The sequence below is a fragment of the Apus apus genome, chromosome 17 (genome assembly GCF_020740795.1).
Source record: "Apus apus isolate bApuApu2 chromosome 17, bApuApu2.pri.cur, whole genome shotgun sequence".
Classification (NCBI taxonomy): domain Eukaryota; kingdom Metazoa; phylum Chordata; class Aves; order Apodiformes; family Apodidae; genus Apus; species Apus apus.
Window position 1 is genome coordinate 8,588,121 of NC_067298.1, and position 24,423 is coordinate 8,612,543.

General features: G+C 41.1%; 1 protein-coding gene and 1 long non-coding RNA gene across 2 annotated transcripts; both read right to left on the bottom strand.

Moving 5' to 3' along the window:
* Positions 1-2,266: 2,266 nt before the first annotated feature.
* Positions 2,267-12,943, bottom strand: UTP6 (UTP6 small subunit processome component). Its single transcript, XM_051634614.1, has 19 exons — positions 12,813-12,943; positions 12,644-12,728; positions 12,126-12,167; positions 11,955-12,047; positions 11,326-11,373; positions 10,491-10,554; positions 9,913-10,031; positions 9,233-9,310; positions 8,736-8,817; positions 7,411-7,492; positions 6,625-6,806; positions 5,720-5,799; positions 5,302-5,379; positions 4,985-5,164; positions 4,599-4,679; positions 3,575-3,684; positions 3,426-3,492; positions 3,060-3,132; positions 2,267-2,506 (listed from the first exon to the last, which is right to left on the bottom strand). Exons 1-19 carry the CDS (start codon positions 12,902-12,904, stop codon positions 2,349-2,351), a joined length of 1,794 nt encoding a protein of 597 aa, XP_051490574.1. The 5' UTR covers positions 12,905-12,943; the 3' UTR covers positions 2,267-2,348.
* Positions 12,944-14,725: 1,782 nt separating this feature from the next.
* LOC127391648 (uncharacterized) lies at positions 14,726-24,355 on the bottom strand. Its single transcript, XR_007891098.1, has 3 exons — positions 24,116-24,355; positions 20,506-20,623; positions 14,726-16,164 (listed from the first exon to the last, which is right to left on the bottom strand). It is a non-coding gene; the product is annotated as an uncharacterized LOC127391648 (long non-coding RNA).
* Between the last annotated feature and the right edge of the window lie 68 nt (positions 24,356-24,423).

Consider the following 24,423-nt stretch of genomic DNA (forward strand, 5'->3'; position numbering starts at 1 on the left):
GCGGAGCGGAACGGCTGTGCCTCGACAGCGCTGAGGGGCTGGGCGCGGTGCCGCTCGTGAAAGAGGCGGGAAAGGCGGCGCGGCGGGGCCATCCCCAGCCCGGCTCCGCGCGGGGCTGCTGCTCCCAGCGCCCTGTGCCTGCCTTCTGCCCGGAGCTTCGCCCGGCGAGGGGGGAAAAGCCTGATGCGGGGGCAGGAACAAGCAATTAAAGCTGGAGAAACGAGGCAGAGGAATCCAGATGCAAGAGCTTTCGGGGAACACCTGTACGTTCGTGAAGTTGTAAATATTGTTGGAAAGCAACTTCAAAATTTAGAATTATGTGGTGATTTTGTGTAAGATGTACTCTGTAGAGATAGGAAAGTTAAAATGGTGGTCACAGAGGCACACGATTGGCAGCACAGCCAGCACTGAGCAAGGACATCCTGGAGTAACTAGGCCTTGAAGAAGGCAATTAATCAACAGGTTTTAGGGTCATCTCATCTAAATCAGACTTGGCAGAGAAAAATTAAAGTCTATATGGATAATTGGACCTAAGGAATGCAGGACATGATAAAGAAGAACCACCATCAAGAAGATTTGACTGCTGAACAGTCTTGGGTGGTTGGAGCTATAGAACTTCTGATACTGTGTCTTTTAGGTGAACTTAGCTCAATATAATGGCATTATAATACTAAAAATCATACCCCCACATCAAAAAGACCCCTGTGCCCAGGTGAGGACCAGGTGGTAGTAAACACAGTGATACAATCATGTTATAACTACATGTAAATTGCTGCTCAATCACTATAAGGAGGATGGACTTCAAAGCTTACTTTTGTGTATAAATGTGTAATGGAAAATCTTGTTTGGTGTGCTTGATTTGTGGGAAGGCACCAAGCATCCAGCTTTGTACAAACCTGCAATAAATAACATCTACTTCTTAAAGGTAGTCTCCTTCTCTGCATTTCAGGAGCAATATCCTAACAGTAAGTCTCATGCTAGAAGCATGCTCAGAGAAAGCACAATGAGATGGGAAACACCTGCAGTGAACAGATCAGCAGGTGCTCCATGAACTGGTGGAAATGCCTATTTTTCAAAGGTGCTGTGGGCAGTGAGGTGAGTGGCTAAGTTCCAGAAGAAGTAAAGCTTTGCTGGACTCAAAAAAAAAAACAAAGGCCCCCAAAGAAACAAAACAAAACTAAAAGGAAAAAAAATCCCTGCAAAATATACTTTGCACTTAAAAGCTTTTTGTTGTGCACCTGAAGAAGCAAGATGAGCACTTCAGAGGAGGGGGCAACATAATGAAGTGCAGACAGGCTTTAAGAGGAGCAATTACCAAGGGAAAGCACCATTACAGCATGAGACAGCTCAATACTGTCAGGGAGATGGAAGAAAGCCTGGCTAAGACAAACCAGGAAGTACTTCAGATGTCACAGAAGGAGCAATCTCACAGGCTGTTGCTCCAAACCTTGTTTCCACTTAGTCAAAAGTTAGAAGGATTAAATACTTGAGAGAAGCTGCAGTTTCTGCTTCTGTAAAAAACCTTAGGGAAATATTTATCTGTATTGTCCTTATGTCACCATTCAGTCAAATAAAGGAACTACTTCTGCATGTTCCTGTACTTTCTCTAGGCATGCTCTAGTACTCTGAGGATAGAATTTATGTTGATTTAATGGCTTTGACATGGAAATTTGTGGCCAACAACCAAGAGCAACACTGTCTCAAAAACCCCTTACCCATTTTTCAGGCGCTGGGGACAGAAAGTTGAAGTGTAGATCAGAACATTCTTAGTGTTACACATCAGGAACAATTGTAACATAGCTCCCCTCTGCATTCCATAGTCCCTCTCAGAGGCACAAATCCAAAGTGGTTGCAGATAGGTTTTGAAGAGGATTATAGATTACTTCAAGGTTAGAAAACAATTACCATAATTTGACAGCTTTTTTCTCCAGTGGTCCACTTCTCCTTATTCAGCTTAATAAGATACAAAGATACTCCCACAGATATAGCTTCTAGGGGAGCTTTTTTGGCACTTATGTGCTGTAGTATTAGCTTTCCAGAGTGTAAAACCTGATGCAGTATGACTATTTCCTCTGAATGTTTAGGGAGGAGGAAGAGTTTGCTCTCAGAAGTCTCAACAAAGAACACCCTCAGTGTGCCTGTGCTTTCTCCTCTAACTGTGCACTTAAACTTGCTGCTGGCAGACACAACACTACAAAGAACTGCAATGGGGCAGATAATTATTTTTTTCCCACATATGCAAGAACATAAAGAAGATACATGTTAATATGATCCAGGCATATATTTACCTTTGTACAAAAAAGTTTTAAAAAATTCCACACTATCACGTTGTAACTATTTATATTTTTTCATAAATGTCCAGTTTGCAATAAAGTGTATTTGGAAACAAAGTCTTCCACCAGGTTTCCCTGCAACATCTTCATAGCTCGCCAGTGAATGCTCCCACAGTTTTCTGGTTTGCCTTGGGGATGACTTAGTTCCTCTCTGACATAATCCAGCCATAGATCTTTAGAAGAAAAACAGAAGTTCTGGTTAGATTTTGATTGCCTATTACAGAACAAACATACCAATCCTCACCTAGAAACTCTCTTTTTGCAAGTGTCCTTGATGTTAATGCAATGAGGTTTACTTTGTGAAACTTTAACTCCCTGCCCCTTGAGGACCAAAGACCTGGGATCTATTCCCAGACGGAACAGTGATGTCTCAAGAAATAATGCAGCAATAATTGAGCTGGTTACTTTCTTAAAAGGAATACTGCAGAAATATCGATTATAAAAACATAGCTCCATACTGTTTGTAAACCCAAGTTAGAGGTGATGCACATCTCTTCTGCCAGCCAGTGTCAAAGCCTTATTTGCTGAAGCCATCCCACTGTGAACCATGACCCTGGACTGGAAGTGGAGGGTTGCTGCAGTGTCTTTGCATTTAATGGCACACAGAAAAAGTAAGCTCCACTCTGCATGACAGCAATCACAAGGGCAAAACAAACAGCTACCTTTTGAAATGGATGGAAATAAAAGAGGCAGCACTGAATGAATGAATAAATCCAGTCTCCTTACCACAATCTGTTGAACCGAACTCTCTCAAGGCACGTTCATAGTATTCTCTTACATGCAGCATTTTGCAAGATTCCTAACAAAAGAAGGTATTAAAAGGCCATTTATTTTGTGAATCTGCAGCTTGATTAGATTCTTACAAAGAAAAAGAGTCATGGTAATTACGTGTGCACATGCACACTGCCTAAGATTAGTTACCATGGAACCTGGGTTCGTATTACATGCCATAAATCAACTTCAGAAGACAAATACATAATGTATGATCACAAACTAATGACATCACTCATAAGCCCTCTGTTTTCTATTTAAGTCAAAATTATAAGTGTATTTGACAAATACAAGGCACTAAGTGGACATTCAACAACTTACTTGCTCCTTTTCTATTTGGATCATCTTCCTGAAGAAGTTAATTGAAAATGGACGATTTTCACACAAGCTGAAGTAAAAACACAAGTCACTTTAGACTTCAAGCCTTTTCACATATGCCCTAGAATAATCAGGTTTGAAGGTTTTGTCACCTGTTAAAGACTTTCTTAACTTTCTTATAACCACCACTTCTGTATGTCCAGTCAAGATATTTTTCTTTCATAGTCACAGATTCAGCAGGAGTTGTGGCATGCAAGGATCTCTGCAAATGTGAAATGAAAAAAAACACAAACTAACCACATGAGCTATAATTAAAAGGCAACAAGGTTGAAGAAATCAACCTGAACTAGTTGAAAACATCCCTACTCATTGCAGTGAAGTGGGACTAGATGACCTTTAAAGGCCCCTTCCAAGCCAAAGTATTCTAAGATTTTATTAAATAGTACCTTCTCCCCTAATTAGGCATCTGACAGAGCGTATCTCATCAGTGAGACTAAGTACTGGACAAAAGCATCCCAAATTATGTCTGAAAGAAACCAGCAGGTAATACGTCAAATATTTTTCAAATTAAAGTATTTGCTGTAACCTAAAATACATTGTGTCTCCTCCATTATTACATACAGCTGGCAACTGGCATTTCCCCTAACATTCTTCATGCAGAGTGTTTCACAACACTCAACAAACAATTGAATTCAAGCTTTCACTTGAAATAATATTTTGTGTTGTAAATAGGGGAGGAAAAAAGCAACCAACCCAACACACCAGGTAAGAGGAAATGTTTTGCTCTAAGCTATTTAACGAATTTACAGTGAGATTGAAGTCCTAGTTTTGTTCTTCAGTTTTCTGTAGCAAGGTTGTTTTCATACAGGTTGGAAAACTATTTTTTCCATGTTCAGATAGATATTTGAAAATAAGGAAAATTCTAGACCACAAAGGAAAAGAAGAGCCCATCACTAGTTGTGCTTACAAACATCTAGACGTCTTAGAAACATGGGGATGACATTTGTGCTATGTCCAACTGATTTTTGGCAACATTCAGTCTTATTTGAAATTCTTTAATATCAACACACCTATGAAATAACTCCAGTATAAAGCATTTGCTACACATTCCATACACACACATTGCTCCCTTTTATTTGCACAGTCATAAAAAGTAGATTTCTGTAAGCTAAGTACCTGGTAGAGAGCTTCTGTCTCTTCCTTGCTGTTCGTGCCTTCACTCCATTCTACCCAAAGGGTCCATAATGGCAAGGTGCCCTAATAAGGTAAGCAGATAAATCAAAATATTGAGATACAGTGACTCTGATTCACAGAAACAGACTGCAGCACATCCACCAGGTTCTGTATTACAGCTGCCATTAAAAACTGTCCTTTAAACATAGCTCTTAGAAAGACAACATTGCTCCTGAATGCAGTGCACATGTGAAATGTCAAGTTCTTATTTCTGACCTTAAAAATGGTCAGAGGCTCTGAATGCCTTGCAAAGGAAAAAAAGCCCTCAAATAAATATCAGGTTTCCAGCCCAAGACTAATGCATGCAAGTCCATCAAACCAGCACAGACCTGAGACTTCACGTGCTTAATGGCTTCTTCAAAACACTGGCCGACACCGTCACTCTTCAGCTGGATCAGCATCTGCAGCCTCATCTGCCACATTTCCACTGACAGGTTGAACTGCTCAGTTGCAGCTTCTGCCACCTCTGTAGCCTTCTCCAAGAGGCTGAACTCCAGTAACAGCTGAAGCTAAAACCCAACAGACACAGCTCATCACCACCAGATTTGTAACACCTTGTTAGAAAAGCAAAAACTCAAAATGGTGAAGATGGACGTGAAGCAGCGTGGAACAGCCTCACAATCGATTTTTCTGTGTCAACTCTTACCCACTGCTTGTAGAGAACTTCTGGCAGCAGTCTGGACTCATGGGCTTTGTTGAACACGCTGAGTGTCCTCTCCAGCCTCTAAGAACAACACAGAAGAAAATGTAAAGAAAATAAGCATTACTCCTGCATATACCAGATGACAGCATCACAAGAAGCCCAGTGGATTAGTGTATCAATACATCACTCAGCTTCATTTGGAACTACATTATCTAATGCTTTAGGTACCTGCATGCAATTCAAGATAAAGGGGAAATCTGAGCATTTAAATTACACTTCCTCCTTAAGGAACAAAAGAAAAAAAATAGCAATTTTTTTTACTGTATTAAAAGAGAACCAAACTGCACAGGATGATTAGTTAATTCACTGAGTCACACTCAAGCTTAGATGCATCACTAAGGGGCCCACAGTAGGCTATTACCTTTTGCTTTAGTTCTTCACTGTTGGTTTTCCTGTTATATCTCTCTAAGCAAAAAGTGATGTAGCATTTCCACATGTCCTCTGTAGAATCAAAGGCAGAAGATGACATGTATAGAAACAGAAGAATATACACAAATATTTAAGAAATCCAAGAAAGAAAATCCAAGCACTAACAGGTAAAGCCAACTTTGATTTAAAATGTTGTATTATAAAGGAGGCCCTACATTTATAACACTGACACTTAAAAAGAGCTTCCCAGTATAAGTTGCAGCCAATAGCTCTTTCTAAAGAGCATCAAGCTCTCAGCTGAGCCCTCAGCACATGCTGTCACAATTGATGCTCAGTGCACCCTTTGCCTGTAGTTTTCATCAGGGCTGCAAGTGGAAGGACACTCAAAGGCAGTCAAGGAAATCCTTCCCTCCAAAGTTTATAAAAGCAGCAAGTTTGAGTCCACTCCACAGGCAGACCTTTGGGAGCCTCCTGAGAGCAAGGACAATGCCAGAGGTGGAAGCTGGATATCCACTGCACCACCAACTCAAGAACATTGCTTACTCACAGCTAACCAGCAACATACTCAAGTTCTACAGATTTCCTTTATTTAGCAATTTTTTTCATTTACAGCTCCCAAAACTCTATTAATCTGTGTGCTTCAATTCACCTGATTGGTTAAATCACAATAATAAAAGCAAACAAGCAAGAAAAAGCACCTTCAGTTAAGTGGCTCTTCCAGTGCACAAATGCACTGGAAAACAACCCAAGAAACCCGTAAAATAAATTGCAAAAAAGGTAGCATCTAAAAATTCTCAGCTACAGTAGAGCCTGCAAACACCTACTTCAGAACTTTCACAGTATGCTAAAATACCAGTGAAAAAAAGAAGATCCTTAAATGCAAGCAGTACTTTTCACCTGTTGGGACAGCTCTCACAGCCTCTTCAAAGACTGCACAGCATCGTTCCTCCCTCTGGGTGATTTCAGACACTTTCATCCGTTTCGTGGTATGTTCTGAGGACTGCAGGGACCCCAGCTCCAGCTCACGACGGGCCATGTAGTCCCACATAAGGGGATCATCAGCATACTTGGCCTGCAAACTAAACACACCATGTCTGTAACATCCCTCAACTGCCATTCTTCTCCCAGAAGCACATTCAGAAGGGTTACTATATTGGTGTAGTAATGTACTTAATTTCTAGAGTAAGCCAGCACCAGAGAAAACACATTTTACCTTTCCACAAGAGAAAGACAAAATATTTGTCTATTTTGGGTTATTATTTAACTTGGATATTCTCCAGGGACAGAAAATTTTCAAGAGAGATCTTTCTTTTGAGAGATGAGCAACTGGAGAAACTAAAGATGCAAAAGAACCACCAAATACATAGGAAAATCCACAGTACCGAAAGTCAATTTACAGAAATTAAGTGTTGTCATATTCAGAGACAACTTTACTTCAACTAAACTTTTCTTAGCAGCTTCTCAAAACTTTTTATGAAGTTAGATAGTTAGATAAAGGTATCCTTTTCTAAAAAGCTTTTTTGCCTTGTGTTTAAATTTCCTTAAAGGATTTCCCATAGGCTTAAGACTGTTTCCCTAGAAGAACAGCCTTTAGTTGCTAATCTGTTAACTCACTATCCATCATGGGAGTATGTTTCTTAAAAACAAAACAAAACAAATAAAAAATCCAAACCCACACCTCACCTTTCCAGAATTTCTTTTTGCAAATCTTGGGTAAAATCAAAGAGCTTTGCAATGGAAAGTACAGCCAGATGGAACTCAACACCTACATTTCAAAAAGAGTGAAGAAAAATATCAAGTGGAGTAATTGTATCCATGGCACACTTCGCATTTCTGTATCTTTGCAAGCTTTTGTCTAGACACAGGTAACATTTAAGTGCCTAAGTAACAGATACCCTTTTATTTTCTATAAATCTCAGTGCTGAACCCATATGATAAGCCCTGTGTTATGATGTTGATGGTCTAACTATATCCTTCACAACTTCATGTTACCAGTTACAAAAAAAACCCAACAGGCAGAACATCTCTGACTGCAAAGTGATAAACTAGTCCTGACATGCTTACAGATTCTTCCAGCTTGGTTCTACCTGCAAATTCAATCAGCACCTCCTCTGATCCTTCATCTGACTCTGCCATGAACACAGAATGCTCCTCACCTGAGACAGACCTCTCCAAAGCTGCATAGAGTATTTGTCAATGAACTACATCAATCCATCCTGTCCCTCTGTCACTTACCTTTGAGAACACAAAGTGACACAACTTGGTATAACTAGCTTACCTCAAAACTCTATCAATCATTACTCACATCCTTATTTTTGGGTTCTTATAAATAATTTGTATTCCTATTTATTTCAGTACGCCTCCAGGAGTTCAAATTAAGCCAACTCTTTCTGTCATTTCCTCTCATGTCCTTCTTTCCCCCTCCAATTTTCAATGCTGTTATTATATTTTCCCCATTGTCTTACAAAATACCCTTGTCTATCGTGGTTTCCCAAAGATACCTGCTACTACTTTGCAGTTACTTTACCCAATTCTCTCAATAAAATGGGTGAATTTTACCAAGCCTGGTTAATTTAAAATCATCTAACCTGCTTCATGGTTAGTCTGAATTCTTACTTCTCTGTCCCTAGTGCTTGCTGATCTGTTGTGATCTAATGTTCAGTAAACAACAAAGCAAACAGGTGGGTAATTCTGAACTGTCCTCCCTTTGTTTTTCTAAGCAAACAAACAAGTTTTGAGAGTGTAAGCCCAGAACTTCTGTCTCTTCAGCCCAAAAGCTGTTGTACTAGAAGAGGTGTCAGCCTGCAGAACAGTTATGAAATCAGAACTATCAGCACTATCAACTTACACTTTGGCATTATCGAAGTTCTACTGAATAAATAGTATAGTTGGAAATACCTCCTGTCTGTCCACTAGCACTAAGTCAATCTGTATTTCCTACTGGAGAGCTGAGTTAAAGATGACAATTTTCCTACTGAATAGGAATAGTACAAGAAATGTTAAATCACCTTTAATTTTCTGAGCAGCATCCCTGTAGATGATGCGAGCCATTTCCCCATTGAGAATCTCTTCAGAATAACTGAATTCCCCCTGCAACATCAAGTATAACATAATTGAAAAAATTGGCTTCCTTTCCAAGCAACCACTTTTGCAAAAATGGAAAAAAAACATCAGAAGTTATTAATGTTTTTCTTCATCTAAGTCTATCTTTACCTAACTTGAACAAGTCAACTATAAAGAAATAAGAGTCAGTTCCAGAAATTGCTATTAACTTTCAAACCAGAGGATACAACAGAAAGACTTTACAGGTGTAAAGAAAATTCAATGTATGAAGTATTTGAGCTGAGCATCAGTCAACACTTGAAGAGGTTAACACAGGCACAGGGTGTGAATGAAGACTTTCTCTAAGCTGTTCTCAAGCAAAACATTAATACAGATCCCTTGAAACCAGGCACTCAAACGTGTGACACACAAGCAGACAGTATCTCAAGTTCAGCTGACCTACCAAGTCCATCTTTGCTTGTTCAAATGCTTTCTTTTCCTTCCTCTGTTTTTCAGCATTCATCAGCTCCATTCTGAAATACTGCAAGAGTGAGAATGGAATGACTGAGTGAGGGTTGGGGATAAATGATAAAACATCTAAATCTACAAACATAGTAACAAGCCCTGCTGATGAGCTACAAATCAGGACTTTACCAACTTCCCACATAAGGTGAGATCCTTGGTTTGTACAGGTTTGTGCATATAGCTACCTGCCCCACATATTTACTCAGAAATTTTCCACATGTAGTAATTCTTCAAAGAATTCAAGTAATTCTTTAAACCTTAACTTGCCCTCACAGAAAACCATGTTCCCTAGCAAAGGCTAGGGATGCCAGATCTAATCCAGAGAACTATGACCTATCAGACCTTATAGTACTTTAAAAGGTAACTGACACATTCATCCATAAAGTGTAAAACCCTTGCTTTGCAGACATAAACACAGGATTTGTTGAACACCTGAAAAAACCTGCCAATACAAAGTGGTTTTTTTTTTGTTTTTTTTGTTGTTTTTTTTAAAGTCATTTCCCTTCTGATGAGGAATTAAGCTTTTTTCCAGTTTTCTCAGCTTGATCCAAGAAATATGCTGAACTGATTTCCTCTGGTTGATGAAATAACTGCTCACAGGACACAACAGGAACTCACTTCTTGATAAATCTTTGGGCACTCTGGGTGGAAGCGCAAAGCACGGAGGAACAAGTGCCTCGCACTTTCTGATGACAGCTGGGTCTCCATTTCCCATTTTGCTGCCATAATCCACAGTGCTGCAACAGATGACACAAATAAATTCATTTTAAGGTCAGGAGAACCCATTTTGAAGCTGCTCTCCAGGCTGCACAGGTTGTTTTTTGTTCGATGTAGCCATCCCAACATAACCCATGAGCTCAACAATGGAATAAGACTGATTATCTTCCATTTAAACTGAGTCAAAGGACTAAAAGCTAAGTAGATCCAACAAGTTTAATCTGGTATAGCTACAGATCAGATCCCATGATGGTAAATGATGTCTTCAGTAGCCAAAAAGCAACCACAAGTATTCAACATACTCCCCATCACCTTCTGACTGCTCAGCACAACCCATCAGACCCTTCTCTCTGAAGGAGCAGCAAAGCCAATAGGAACTTTTACCCCAATACCTTGAACTGAGATCTCTAGGAACTTAAACCAACATTACATAATTTATACTCAGTCATTTATGCAGCACTTGCAATTGTTTTATTTACCTGGTTTATTGGGATGAATGGCCAACATGGTAGAGAACACTTTACTAAGCTGATGTTTTGCATTCTGTAAAAGAAGTAGTTTTGTTTCACCTACTATCGTACCACACTGAAGTTTCATTATGAAAGGTTACAAGTTGTAATGCAATTGTCCTGGAATAGACATTTCTCTGCTACTTTGCCTTCAGTAGAAAGTTTCTTCTATTTCTTCAATACTGACAAGCTTTCCAATGTTCCCAGACTAGATTATCATGATTAACTCAGACCATTCTGAACAACACAGCTAACACAAACATTGCCTAAGTGACAAACTGACCACTTTTGAGGTAAAGACTGCTTTTTCCTGTGGCCACTTGCTTTACTATGACAAGATCACCTTCAGTACAGGAAGGACAATGACCAAATGCTAATAATAATGTGAAGACTGGCACAGGTAAGTTTAAAAAGGACAGAATCACCAGGATTATAGCTTTGAGCACAGCCACTGTAAGAAACATTGGAAACAAAATAACATTTCACAGTCAGGTGGATCCATTCATTCCAGAGAAGGTATAACCAATATTACGGTTCTCCCTAACCCCAGAACCAATGAAATCAACCTCATCTTTGCTACTCACAAGCAGTAAATTTTATACAAGTTCATTCTGAGTCAAATTCTACTCTCACACAAACCAATGAAAATCTTAGGCAACTCCAATAATACTGTCATGATGATTTCAGTAATACAGCATGTGGCAGTAAAGTCTGTACCCCTGACATTTAATTCAAATTCCAGTTGCCTGGTTGAACACCAAGATAGCATCCCAAATCAGGTAAGACTAGCATTTTGAAAACTCACCCACTGCTTGCAAAATGCAACATGTGAAAGCCAAAGCTGGATGTCATCCTGTTGGAAATGCAACAGGGAGAGAATCAACCTCACAATAAGGCAAGCATAAAATCATTTACATATTGACAAACAAACAACATGCCCTTGGTGCAATGACATGGCATGCAGGGAAAAGGGATTTTGATTCTCAAATCTGAGGGTTTTTTTCTTCCCAGATCTTCAAATTTTTCAAGTTCCTGCAAAACATCTGAAAAACACCAACCATCCCATCTCAGGAAACACCCTTGCAGCTTCTCCAATCACATCTTACAAGGAACTCAGTAGAGAGCTCACTGTAATGGCTCCTTAAGCACCTCACTTAGGTTTTACCCTCACATGTATCAAATAATACTCATATTATCAGTTAGTTGAGGACTAGTGACACAGAAAGGACATAACATTGTTTGTGTACAAAACAGTCTATTTGATATGATTGATCCATATCCAGGCTATTGGTAACTCAAAGACCAAATGTACACCTAGTTCTTCTATTACATTCTTATGCGTTATTGCAAATACTTGGCAGCAATGATATCTAGATATATTTTTCATAGCAAAAGGGCATTTTTCAACTTATCAACACAAACCAACCAACTTACTTTCCATTTTCCTGTAGCACGGTTGAAGAGGCAATGGACTCTATGCAGAATAGAGTTCTCAATTTCTTCCTTCTTAAATGAATATCCAACGCGCTGAGAGGACAAAAAGTATTAATTACACTGTAGTAAAAGATGTGGCATATTTCCTACTCTGAATAATTGACAACTTACTGCTCTTCTTTTCTTGATCAGTTCCAGCAGATTAATTTCATACTAGAATGGAGAGAAAAAACACATTTAAAGGCAAATTAAGAGACAGATGATAGTAAGGAAAAAAAATACAGATCAAGGTTTTTTATAGCTAATCCACTACATTTCTAAGACTAACTGAAAGCCTGAGCATCTGTACTGCACACGGCAGTCAGAGCTGAGCTGTCAGCACGCTGCATGCTTCTAGAATCAAAAACTTCCAACGTAATAAAAAAAAAGAAATGAAATACACTTAATTACAATTTGACAGCACATCAGGGAACGGGGGTGTCTGCTCCCTGGAGAAGGAAACCACGCGAGAAAGACACCAGAAGGCCGAGGACTCTCGGGCAGCAGCCCCGGCTGCGCCTCAGGCCCTGGTGTCTGGGGCAGCGCGTGTGCCCGGGCACGGCGGGGAGCAGGCCCCGAGCCAGCCGCGGGGACCACAAACCACTTCCAACGCCGCCAGCCCGCACGCCCCGCTCACCAGTCACGCCTACCTGAATGTATTTAATAAAATCCTCCTTCCGAAGCGCTCTCCGCTGTATCTTGTACTCCAGAGCCGAGGCCTTCCTCAGGACGGCCCTGCGGGAGGGGGGAATCAGCCAGGGGGCGAGCCCGGCCGCGCCGCCCCTCGCCCCGTCCCCGCTGGGTCCCCGCTCCCCTCACCTGATCTCCTTGTGCGTGAACAGCCCGACCCGCTCCAGCTGCTCCAGCTCCGGGACGCGGTCCTCCAGCCGCTGCTCGATGCGCTCCGCCATGGCTGCCGCGGCCCCGCGGCCCCCGCCGCGCCCCTTCCGGCCCCCGCGCCCCCTGCCGGCCGCGCGGGGCGAGCGCAGGGGCTGCGGGGGAACACGGGCTGCGGGGGAACACGGGGGCTGCAGGGGAACACGGGCTGCGGGGGAACACGGGGGCTGCGGGGAACACGGGGGCTGCGGGGGAACACGGGCTGCGGGGGAACACGGGGGCTGCGGGGAACACGGGGGCTGCGGGGGAACACGGGCTGCGGGGAGCGCGGGGGCTGCGGGGGAACACGGGGGCTGCGGGGGAACACGGGGGCTGCGGGGGAACACGGGCTGCGGGGAGCGCGGGGGCTGCGGGGGAACACGGGGGCTGCGGGGGAACACGGGGGCTGCGGGGAGCGCGGGGGGAACACGGGTCTGCGGGGAGCGCGGGGCGAGCACGGGGGCTGCGGCCCCGCTCCCAGCGCTCCGGGAAACGCCTCCTCCCTCTCACACGGCACCCTGCTCTGAGGAACTCAGGGTGAAGCCAGGCGACAGTGAATTTCAGTCTCTTAAATGAGGGAAGTCCCAAGAAATTAAAAAAAAAAAAAAAGGGAAGTGGGAGATAATTTTTTAAAGAGCTGCTTTAAATAGACATTGTCCACGGCAGCATCTTGGGCTCGTTCTTTGATTTTGTCACTGCCACCCCTGAGCTGGTAGGAGATGGAGCCACCACTCAAACCTCTGCCGCCACCGTTGCCCGCTCCTGGAGGAGAAGCACGAGCTGTTTCTCTTGAAGAAGCACAGGGGCAAGACCAAAGCAAAAGGATTTCTGGCACAGAATTTTTCATACTGAATAGTGGGGAAAAAAATAAAAACCTGTGGGTGATCTTTCCCTTTTATTACAGTAGAAGAGCTTAAAAAGTGTTCCTGAGTACAGAGTGAGAATCTGACTTGTGCTAAAGATACACGTAAGGCAAAAGAGTTTGCAAGAACTATTGAGAACAGCAGTATTTGTTTTCACTTGCTATTACTTTTGGTGGTTTGTCTCATTAGTGGGTGCCAATTAGAGAAAAAGCCTAATTCTTAGTGGGAAAGGTTTAGCAGCTTTTCACTCTGACAGGTAACAGTGACAACTTTTCCAGGAAGTGATCAAACAGGAAAGATACCAGGAAATGGAGAGGCACCATCCAGTCACAAAACCAAGAACTACTTGAAGTTGTACAGTCACAGAACCAAAGACAAGAACTACTCCTGAGTGCAGAGATGGTGGCCAAGTCAGTTCTGAGTCGTATCGGCCTCACACAAAGGGACCACTTGCCCACATCACAAGGACAACAGCAACTCCTGCCATAAGCTGTCCAGCCAGGAGGCTCCCGTGCCCTACACTGAACTACCCAGGCTGTGGGTATTACAGTGTATTACAGTGCTCTCCATGCAACTTTACATACTCACAATATTCACATAGAACTGACTAAATCCAGCAGCTGCATCAGGGCATCCATGCAGTGGAGGAGGAACTTCCCTCAGCAAGGAGAGCTGGAGGTCAGGAGCAGGGATCTATGGCCATCCCAGCACAACCCACCTCGCCTCATTAGGCAGGGTCTGCAGCCTCACAGGAACTACTGCAGTGAGTTCAGCTCCCACTGAGATCAGCTTTCAGTAGAGCAGCACAACAGGTAATCCTTCTTAAGGTGGTGGTTTAAGAATATTATGCATTAGTAATTATATTGGCTCTGACTATTTTTGAGATACACCAGCTCAAACTGATTCTCGTCCAAGTCCACAGAACAGCATGTCATGAAAAGCAGCATCAGCACACGGAATCGCTAAGGAAGAATGTGATTGGAATTACTGCACTTCATTGTTTAGCTTCATTTATTTTGATATTTCTGCATTGTTTTATGCTACAAAGCATTTTGTATCTAGAGCTTATCTGTCATGGTGCACCTAGATCACAACATGTAAATGAGAACACCACGTGCAGTGTAGGAATTAAAAGATTAAAAGGCAGATGTCAGCCATTACCTGGAAACCTCTGGGAAATTCTGTCTCCTTACTTTCCTCATTCTTTCAACACTAAGCTCTTTTGGCTGAAAAACAGTAACTGTGAAAGAGCGACACCAACAAAAACAGTCTTCTCCTGAAACTTTTTGGTTGACCATTCTATCAGTCTGAAAACATTGTTTGTGATCAATCTACAGTGTTCTGACACCTGCAGTTCAGTTATGACCTTTGAAACTCAAAACCCACCACCAAGCAATCCATGACTGTTTTAACATAGATGATAGAGAAGTGTGTGTTCCCTAAGAGGCAACAGCAACCTCCACCCTGAAGTGTGCCTCCAGGAGAATTCAGTCATAAGCACGTATCTACCACCAGGTCTTTGACACATGTGGGAGTTACTCACATACCATCCACATACCAGTAACAATGTGTGTCCAACAATGCCTCTTAAAGCATTAAATCCCTTGTTAGCACTTGTCAAAGCACCACAATATCATCCAATAGAAGCACACAGGCACAGCACAAACCACTCTGCAGGACCCATCACTGTGGGACTCGAAGAAAGAATGGAGTGCACCAAAACAATAGACTCCCCAAGTTTCTACTTTAGGGGCCTAGTATTTCCCACTCAAAAAACACGCAGTGAGTTACAATAAGATTTAAAATACTGAACTTGCTGATGACCCCGTAAGATTATTTACAAATAAAACAGATCACAAACAGATTGAAAACATTTTCTGCTCCTCAGATATCTCCTCTTTCCTGTCAATGGGAAAAAACCCAACAAACCAAAAATAAAAAATGCCTTTCCTTTTCTTCCCCTGGCAAAACAATCCTTAGAGCAATTAACATAACGGACTGTCAAAAGTGCTCAGACCCAAGTGACAAATGCAGTGAGTGGCAGGCAAGCCCAGCCCGACCCACTAGAACACTGCATGCTGGATTTGTCATGCAAATCAAAATTGAACTTGACATGCTCTTTGTTCATTTCCCTTTCAAAAAATCTACTTTAAATGCCTCCCATGTGCCTTGTTTTGGAAGCTGACATTCCAAATGCATCAGTGCAAATTAAGGGAGGGATCCATTACCAATAAAGACGTTGTGAAACAGAGAGTTTCAACAAATCTTATTGGGAAGACTGGAGAGGCAACTGCAGCTTGCACCTGTAGGGTCACTCCATTTGCTGCTGCTGCTGCTTCTTTTATGGGGCCTCTTTAGCAAAACTCCATCAGGAAGTCCTCTCAAGAAAAGTTCTGGCAATCTGTCACGGCTTAGTATTTCTAGATGACAGTCTGCAAGCAATGGATATATTGAGAATTAGAAATAATAACAGTGCTGTTGCTTTAAGTCTTGATCTATTAAAATGCATGATGGCTGATGTGCATAAGGCAAATATTTAAATTACAAATTGATTTAGCGCTTCATTATTTCTGCTCTTTTACTACATGAACACAAACAATTACAGCTTTTTAGAAGATGCCATTAGATGCACAGTATTTTACAGTTAACTTACACTATATGAAGATGCCCTTTAAATAATGTGAGTGATATTCTGACCTTATGAAAATAACCGGGAAACTTCTACTGACTTCAGTCCAGCCAGTGGTTCATCCTCAGGGACCTATTTTTAAAAAAGCCCTAAAAGCATTCACTGAGCATGTGGGGCTTTGGTTTAAAAATATACAAACACATCTGATAACAAAGCAGCTTGGAATTTACTCTCAAAAATAGACTAACCCAAATATTGGACTATATTAACTTCCCCAGTTCTGTAATTAAAACAATTTACATGACGATTCAGTTTCGCTTCTGCCAAAACCAGCAGTCGGACTGCATTAACAGTGGTTTCATTTCTGCATTTCCACTGACTTAAGACTTTGCAATCAGTCAGTTGGACTGTTCCATACTTACTTGAATACCAGTACATGTACCTGTCCTACACAAATGTTATTTTTTCCATTCTGACAGAATACTCATCTTTGTCAATGAATTGCTTTACTCTTGCAGCTTGTTGGTCCTTACCCTGCAGCAGGAGATCTCAATGCTTCCTACAGTTCCATTCGCTCACTTATCTCTTCAACTATTATTGTGGGTTTTTTTAAATAAACATTTTCATTCAATGCCTTCACAGAATTATTATCCAACAATTTACTCTTACATATAGTCTCTTAAAAAAGGCCAGGCTCTTACTTTCTTCTCTGCATTGGCTCTGAACTTGAGTTTTTATTAATTAAATTTTTCCTCCTACTCATTTTGAGGCATTCTGTTTCTTCTCAGTTGCCCCAGGATCTGAATATCTATAAACAGGGAATTTTCGATGAAGAAGAATGATGCTTCTGGAATTGTCTCCTTGCCAATTCACATCTGGTAGTCAGTACAAGATCCATCTGTTTATTCAGGGTCTCCAGGGGCTTGTACAGTAGTGGCTATAACTATGACTTTTAATTCCAGTATGTCATTTGGCTGGTTAGTAAATAGTTGACAGTCTGTTTAAATGCAACAGGGCAGTTATGACTAGTCAATCATATTTTAGTTGCCAGTTCACAATCCAATAGAATGCATCATATTTCAACAATTTAAAACTATATCAGTCATCTCCTACATGCTCCCAAATTGTCAACAGCATGAAATGTATTGCTTAATTATCTTTAATATTATTTCTTGCATGTACATTTGAATTTAGGATTGCTGCCACAGCTCTGCAGAGTTGTGCTCATCTTAATTTACCTCTCTAATCTGACTAGGTTTGAAGAGTAGGAGAAATTGTGGCATGCCCTCCAGTGACCCAGCTATCATAAAGTAAGAAGGCAGGCAGAGTTAGAAATTCCTCAGAGCAAAACCTTGTATCTTTTAAATGCAGAGATGTCAGTACCAGCATCAATTAAACTGGATGCCAAAGAGCATAAATTATGCCACATACATATTTATTTCTCCTTCCAAAAAAGTGGGATTAGGATTGGTCACAATTTGCCTCCTGCTATGTTTCTGTCTTCCTTCTGTGGAGATGCGTTTAGCGTGATGAAAGTACTCTGAGCACAGCCATGGCAGCAATCATGGAGCATGGGTAACTCAGACTACATCCCAAGCAGCATTCCGAAAAACGAGACAGACTCTTGTAAAAGCCTTTTGAAACAATTTATAGCATATAAACCCACAGATAACATGTTAACTTTGGTATGAAACATTTAGATAAGCTCTCTGATGTGTGAATTCTGTACACTTAGTGCTAAGTGGAAAACATTAGGCAGTTTGTGCCCTGATCTTGTAATTTAAGTAATTGCTGATGATAAAATTCAAAATTCTCTCCTTACTCACTTGTACTCGGTTTAGCTACAAAATAAATAATTGATCCCTGTTAATACTTACCCCTTACTTACAACTGAAATTAATTTGTTGACTAAGTAGTTTGATGTTTCATTTTACTATCATATACTTTGATCCTCCTATGTTTTTCTTTGTGGTTGATTGAAGCTTTCATTCTTGCACCATCAACAGGCCCTTTGCTGAGAAACTTCTATTTACATCTGTAACTGACTGAATTCTCACATCTTCCCAGCAGTTTCTCTTTGATCTCTGAATTTCTGAGTTTAATCATTAAGTTTACATCAAAAGTTTTTCAGTTGTCCTATCTTTTCACAGTTTCCGGGACTCATTTAAGACAACACAATTCCTGAAAGTTCACTTTGAATTATTTGCTGATAGTTTTGCAGCAGTAAGTACCACACAAGCTGGATCTCTGAAATTACAGCATGAACTAGCAGGATTCCTGTTCTATTTCCATGTATTAAGCATTTATAGATCAAGGTTTGGCATGCATTTTTTCTGTTTATTTTGTTTGGAATCATACATTAAATATATCTGAGAGGGGGGCTTGGGTTTTTAATCATATACAGGAGGTTTACAGATTTTCTGTTAAAGACAAACAACTCTGGATTAAGGTATTAAAAGCCTACAATTTCCTTTTCTGAAACTCAAGTTTAAAAAGGGGACTCATGACAAAGATCCAGAGTTTCTCTGAGGACAAAAGGGACAAGAACTTTTATACAGCTCAAGCACCTTCATTTTTATTTTCTTTTAATAATTACAAATTTGATGAAGACATTAAAAATAAAGGGCACAGACCAAGGAGTAAACCAGACAAGGTCTGTTCTGAGTGCTGTGGGAGCTCAACTGAGCAATGACAGTCCTCCTTCTCCACAGCAACTCTCCAAGTCCTTTTCCTACCCACTAAGTTCTTCCGTGATACATGGAATTTATTCAAGTTTTAACAAAGGTGAATACCACTACCTTATTTTCTTTAAGCAGACACTTCCTTTTGATTTTGATCCAATCTTACATTAATAAAGATCTTGGTTTAGACTTTATCTTTAAAACTACGTGGATGTTATCCTGAACTTACTGTTTTTACATTACAAATCTTTTTTTTAGTTAATTGTAGGAGATTTATTCTTCTATAATGAATGCTTTTACTGTTAGTACATTGCTAGGCTTACAGTTAAATCACCTTAAAGAGATCTCCTGCCTTTCTAGAGCAAATTAATTTATTGTGTCTAAGGCTTTTAGTAATGCCTTTGAAACAACTCTGATCTTTTTAGTCCACTATCTAAACACTAAAACCAAACATTACTACTAAAAAGCCACCAAGCAAAAATAAATCATTAACTGAAAATCAAGAAATAAATTGCACTGTAGAAGAGTAATGAAAAAATATATTAAAACATCACCAAAAGAACTCCAAGAAACAATCCATGAGCACCCATTTCTACTAAGCAATAATAACTAATAATTATCACTTATTGCTCACCATGACAATGCAGGAGACAGGTGACTCAGTGGTGCAAAACACACTGTGCCTTCACTTTTCACTCTACAATAACTCCGGACAGATAAGCAACCTGCTGGCTGAAAGCTGTGCATTATGGGTGCATAAAGATTCCCTGAGGGCCAAGTTCCCTGAGTACTGTTGTGCTCCCAGAATACATCTCAACAGCTCTGTACAAAAGCAATCCCCAGCCAGATACATGAATGAGAATCACAAGTGGGGCTGTGTCAATCTTTGACACATCCTGCATTCATAGCCGTACATCAGGATGCCTGAATTGCTGGGTAAGATCTTAGCTCTTCCCTTTGCCAAGCTCCAGATCAGTTGTTCCCTTGAAGATTATTTTCTCTTTTCTTAGTTCCCTGCTTATAAAACCAGGGCAGCACTAACATGCAGAAAAGCAAACTGAAACTGAGAGCTACCACCCCAACAGCAATATAATCCTACCATCCTAAATATACCCAGTGCTGCACCTACACTCTCTGCCCAGTAAATTGTAGCTACTCCCTTTTTCCAGTTACAATATTATGTAGCCTCTATTTACAAGAGACTGGGAAAACACTAAGTGGGAGTTGACTTAAGCTTTCCAAATAGGTAGGGAAGATTAGCTTACCTAATAACATCCATGGCCTGCTGATTGACATCAAATCAGACCAAAAATAAAGAATATGAACTGAAAAATTAATTAATTACTACTTCAGATTAAATTAACACAGCATCTAGTGAAGTTTAGTCACATAAGTGAAAGAATGGGATCCCACTGAAATGAATCTGTACTTGGAGAACAGTGAGACAGCTGCAGGATCCATACCTTCCCATCCATGCATGAAGTATTTTTATTTGTCTCAGTTCCACAGCATCTGTGCATTCTCACTTCTCTCATGGAAAACCTGGGTTTGGTAGGCTGGACAAAGAGTGGGAAGTACAACCTGGAAGCATGAAAACAGAAAGAAGGAAAGTTTGCATGTAACCACAGAAGCAGAGTGTGTAAGGTCTCTTCCATGCTGGATGTCCTTGAATCCCACTGAATGTGCTCATTAGCTCAAGGTCAACATGAAGAAATGCAACTACCCAGAACATTGACTGTGGATTTGTTGTGCTCAGCAACACCCTGAGCAGCAAACTTCAGCTCCTTACCAACGTGATGGAATAGCACTCCCTAATAAATACTGACACTGGCTTGCATGGTGGCCTGGATCTGCAAGCAATTTTTTAAAAAGATTGACCAAAAGTTTATATTCAGCTAGTAAGCACTACTGTCTTGTTCCAAAATTGTATTTAAGTTTTCAGAAGATAAGCTAGATCTGTAGTAGTACTTTGTTACTAAAATATCTATATTGACAGACTTATTTTTAAAGATGTAACAAAAATAATACCTTTATGCTGACAGAACTTTCACTTAGACCAAGTTCCAAGTACACAGGCTTTATTATTTCCTTTAAAAAAATATTTACTCTGCTGAGATGTAGTAATTTGGTGGACTGGAAGCTGGAAAATTAAGTAGTATGGCTACAGGGATACTACAGGCAACCAAGAGAAGCATGTAACTATGAAATAGAGAAAAAAATAATAAAGTGTTATAAAATATGCATGCACTTTTTCATACATATTTGAAGAGTTAAAAATCCCTGCAGTTTAGCCTTTCAAGATGACAGGCACGTTGGGTACATAAAGGCTGCAAAAAGGCTTTGGAAAAAGAGAGTTAGAAGCAGCATATGCTTTCAATCTGCAGGAAACAAACCTGATCTTTTGGCTATCAAATGCAAATCCCACTAACTGCATGTGAAAACAAGACTGGATTGGCCATCTCAAGACATAAAATCTGACATACCATAAAAGCACTTCTGCCAACTACTTCTGCTTTACCAGAAATTTGTTCCAACAGCAACCCTGGTTTGCAAATGATTGTTTCTTCCATTTATCATATTAATCTGCCCTTTTTTTGTGTTACATTTGGATATTTTCTATATTTATAGCAAAAAAATACACTACTTGTCATCATCTTTTACTTTTTATGAGTTTATATCAATTTCAGTAAGGTACACTATATTTCACTGCTTGTCTTTTTCAGACTGCTTTGTCAGAAAAAACATTTTCACTGGCTTTGCAGATATCCTGCCATTTGCTAAACATGGCCAACTTCTTTCTGTTACCTGGTGTGCACATATATAAGAATTTTAATGATGTATTTTTTAAATAAATCCATCTGTAAAAGCTATACGAGTCTATATTATCAGCCAGTCAAAGACACAACAGTTTGATGTGACAGCTCATTTCTTCTGAAGAAACCATAGTGATTTCCATATTTCTAAAGAGGAATATTTATTTTCTTGCTTCTAACTGTGCTAAGTAAATAAAATTTGCTTGTTATTTTATGCCCTGCATACCTTCTAGCCATCCACACTATGAAGCCCCAAATACAACATTTCAGAGTTGATGAGCCTCCTTCAGTCTAACATATCTCAACAGTCAGTACTCTGCACTCTTGAGTAGCCATGAACAGCCCAGGGCAGCAGATCTAAACAACTAACAAATAAAAGTGTCTGTACAAAATAAGGAAAACAGGCTGAAAGTGTCGAAGCTCTACTTGGCAGTCAGTCCTACACTTCCAGAGGGCTCACACACACGTTTTGTGTTGCACTATCCTGTCCGAGTCAAGGCTAGAGTCTCAACCTTGGTTCCTCTGTTCACAAGCAGATCCAAATCCAACGCCAGAGATTAATTGCTGAACTATCTCTCACTCCTCCTTGGAAAGGTGCCCTCTGTCTCCTCCTCCTGGTTTTGAAATTTAGGAAGATGAGCCACCAGAAGCAGCAGAGGCTTGTAAACCGTGGAGAGGAAACAGGAACACATTTTAGGCAATAAACAACTTCCAAGGACAAAATTGCAGCTATACAACATTCAGGAGCCTTTCTCACACACACTGCAGTATCTGTTACCTGTTTTCACTTGGCACTGACATCAAGATCAGCCTCCGATCACCTAAAAATGCTCTTCATTTGGTGAACTGTTGCTATCTACTCTATGAGTTCCAAAGACTGGCAAATACCCAGGGCATCAGCAGGCTCACCAGGAAGTCTCCTGGTATTAGAGTGAAGAAGGTAAGTGTAAGGTCCTCAGAACTGTGTAGTACATCAAACATTGCTGCTGCCAATAAGTGATTAAAGAGACACCCAATGACAACAAATGAGAGAAACTGAGTAGGAAACAGAAGAGCAAGAAACTTGAGTACTAAGCAGAGGCAATTTTGGTGAGCAGGATAAAATGTGTAACAGAGTATTTTAGAAATATCACTTTTTGTTTGGAGGGAAGAAAAATAGGATGTAGGTAAAATGGTGACAAAGGTGAACTTTGAAAAAATGTATTAAAATTAAGGTTAAAACAAATTATAGAAAATACTGAATGGAAAACATCAGTGTCTGATAAAAACTGAAGGAAAGACAGAAGAGTAATTAAAAAAAAAAAAAAAAGCATCAGGGAAGACCTTTCCAAGACAAACAAGAAAGGTAAATGGTACAGCAGAAAAAGCAAAAGGAGGAGAGATAATTGAAAAATAAATCAATCATTTCAGGTAATTAGAATAAATATTAAGGAACTGCTAATAATAATTAAAAAAATAAATTGGGAGGAGAGTAGCCAATAAAGACTTATTAAGTGGAATGTATGGGGCATATATTAATATATTTTCTTAAAACATAGTAAGGTTGACATCACATTAGAATCTCCCTCAGTTGATAACATAAGGCACATTTACAGCACAGCTGACTTTGATACATGGTTTTCCTCTCAATAGTTATCATTCATTTTCCTTAACACTAGGAATTAGAAGATAAACCGAGATGGTGCAGTGCCAGCACCACAGTTGTATCTGGTATCAAAATTCAAGGTTGTGCTTCACACATAGACCATGTTAACCCTACCTCGTGTCATTTCTCTGGAAAAGTTTTGCAAAAGAAAGCAAACAGAACGGGAGCGCTGCCGAAGCCTTTTATCTACTGAGCTGGTCACACGGCTGATAAGGACTTGATTAAATAAAGCCCGTGCTGGATTTTCCCATGGCACAGCTGGACCCGATGGCATCTGATCCCACATCGGGGCAGTCCCAGAGCTTGCCCGGAGGGCCCGATCCTGAACTCGTGCCCCGCCGTTCCCGGGCAGCTCCCAGCGCTCCGGAGACACCACCCGCGGCACTTTGATTTCTCCGAGGACTCCGTGGATCCTCACTAACCAAAGAAAGGCGGGAATAAAACCGGAGCGAACATCTCACCTCCAGCCTCCCTGCCCCTACGGGCGGTATCTTGCACCGCCCTCTGAGGAAACCTCATTGTTAATTCAGGTTAAAGCTACGGGATACGAGCAGGACCTCGCGTCCTCCGACCCGGTGTAACCATTTTTACCACACAAACGATACCAGTTTATACCTAAGCTTCTTTTTTTTCGGCTGATTTGACTCTTTGACCGATCGAGCCGCAGCTCCTGCTGGGGCAGCGCAGCGGCCTCTCAGCGCAGGGGGCGGCTTCCCTCAGGCGAGGGGGGCACCGGCTGCCTGCGCGGCGGCGGCGGCCCGGGACGGGGCGCGGGGCAGAGCCGCAGGAGGGGGCCCGGCCAGGCCCGGGGGCCCGGCAGGACCAGGCAGGGCCCGGCGGGGCGGGCGGAGGCGCCCGCGCTACCCAGCATGCCCCGCGCGCCGGGCGAGCGGCCCTTTCCCGCGAATTCAGTTCAAAGGCGG

What these genes read in the sequence shown, in the direction of transcription:
- UTP6 (XM_051634614.1), bottom strand. Translation starts at nt 12,904, where the DNA reads ATGGCGGAGCGCATCGAGCAGCGGCTGGAGGACCGCGTCCCGGAGCTG. An exon ending in AGACAGAAGCTCTCTACCAG is followed by an intron (nt 3,685 to 4,598) that starts GTACTTAGCTTA and finishes TCACATTTGCAG; the next exon opens with AGATCCTTGCATGCCACAAC. An exon ending in TCCAAATAGAAAAGGAGCAA is followed by an intron (nt 3,133 to 3,425) that starts GTAAGTTGTTGA and finishes TTCTTTTGTTAG; the next exon opens with GAATCTTGCAAAATGCTGCA.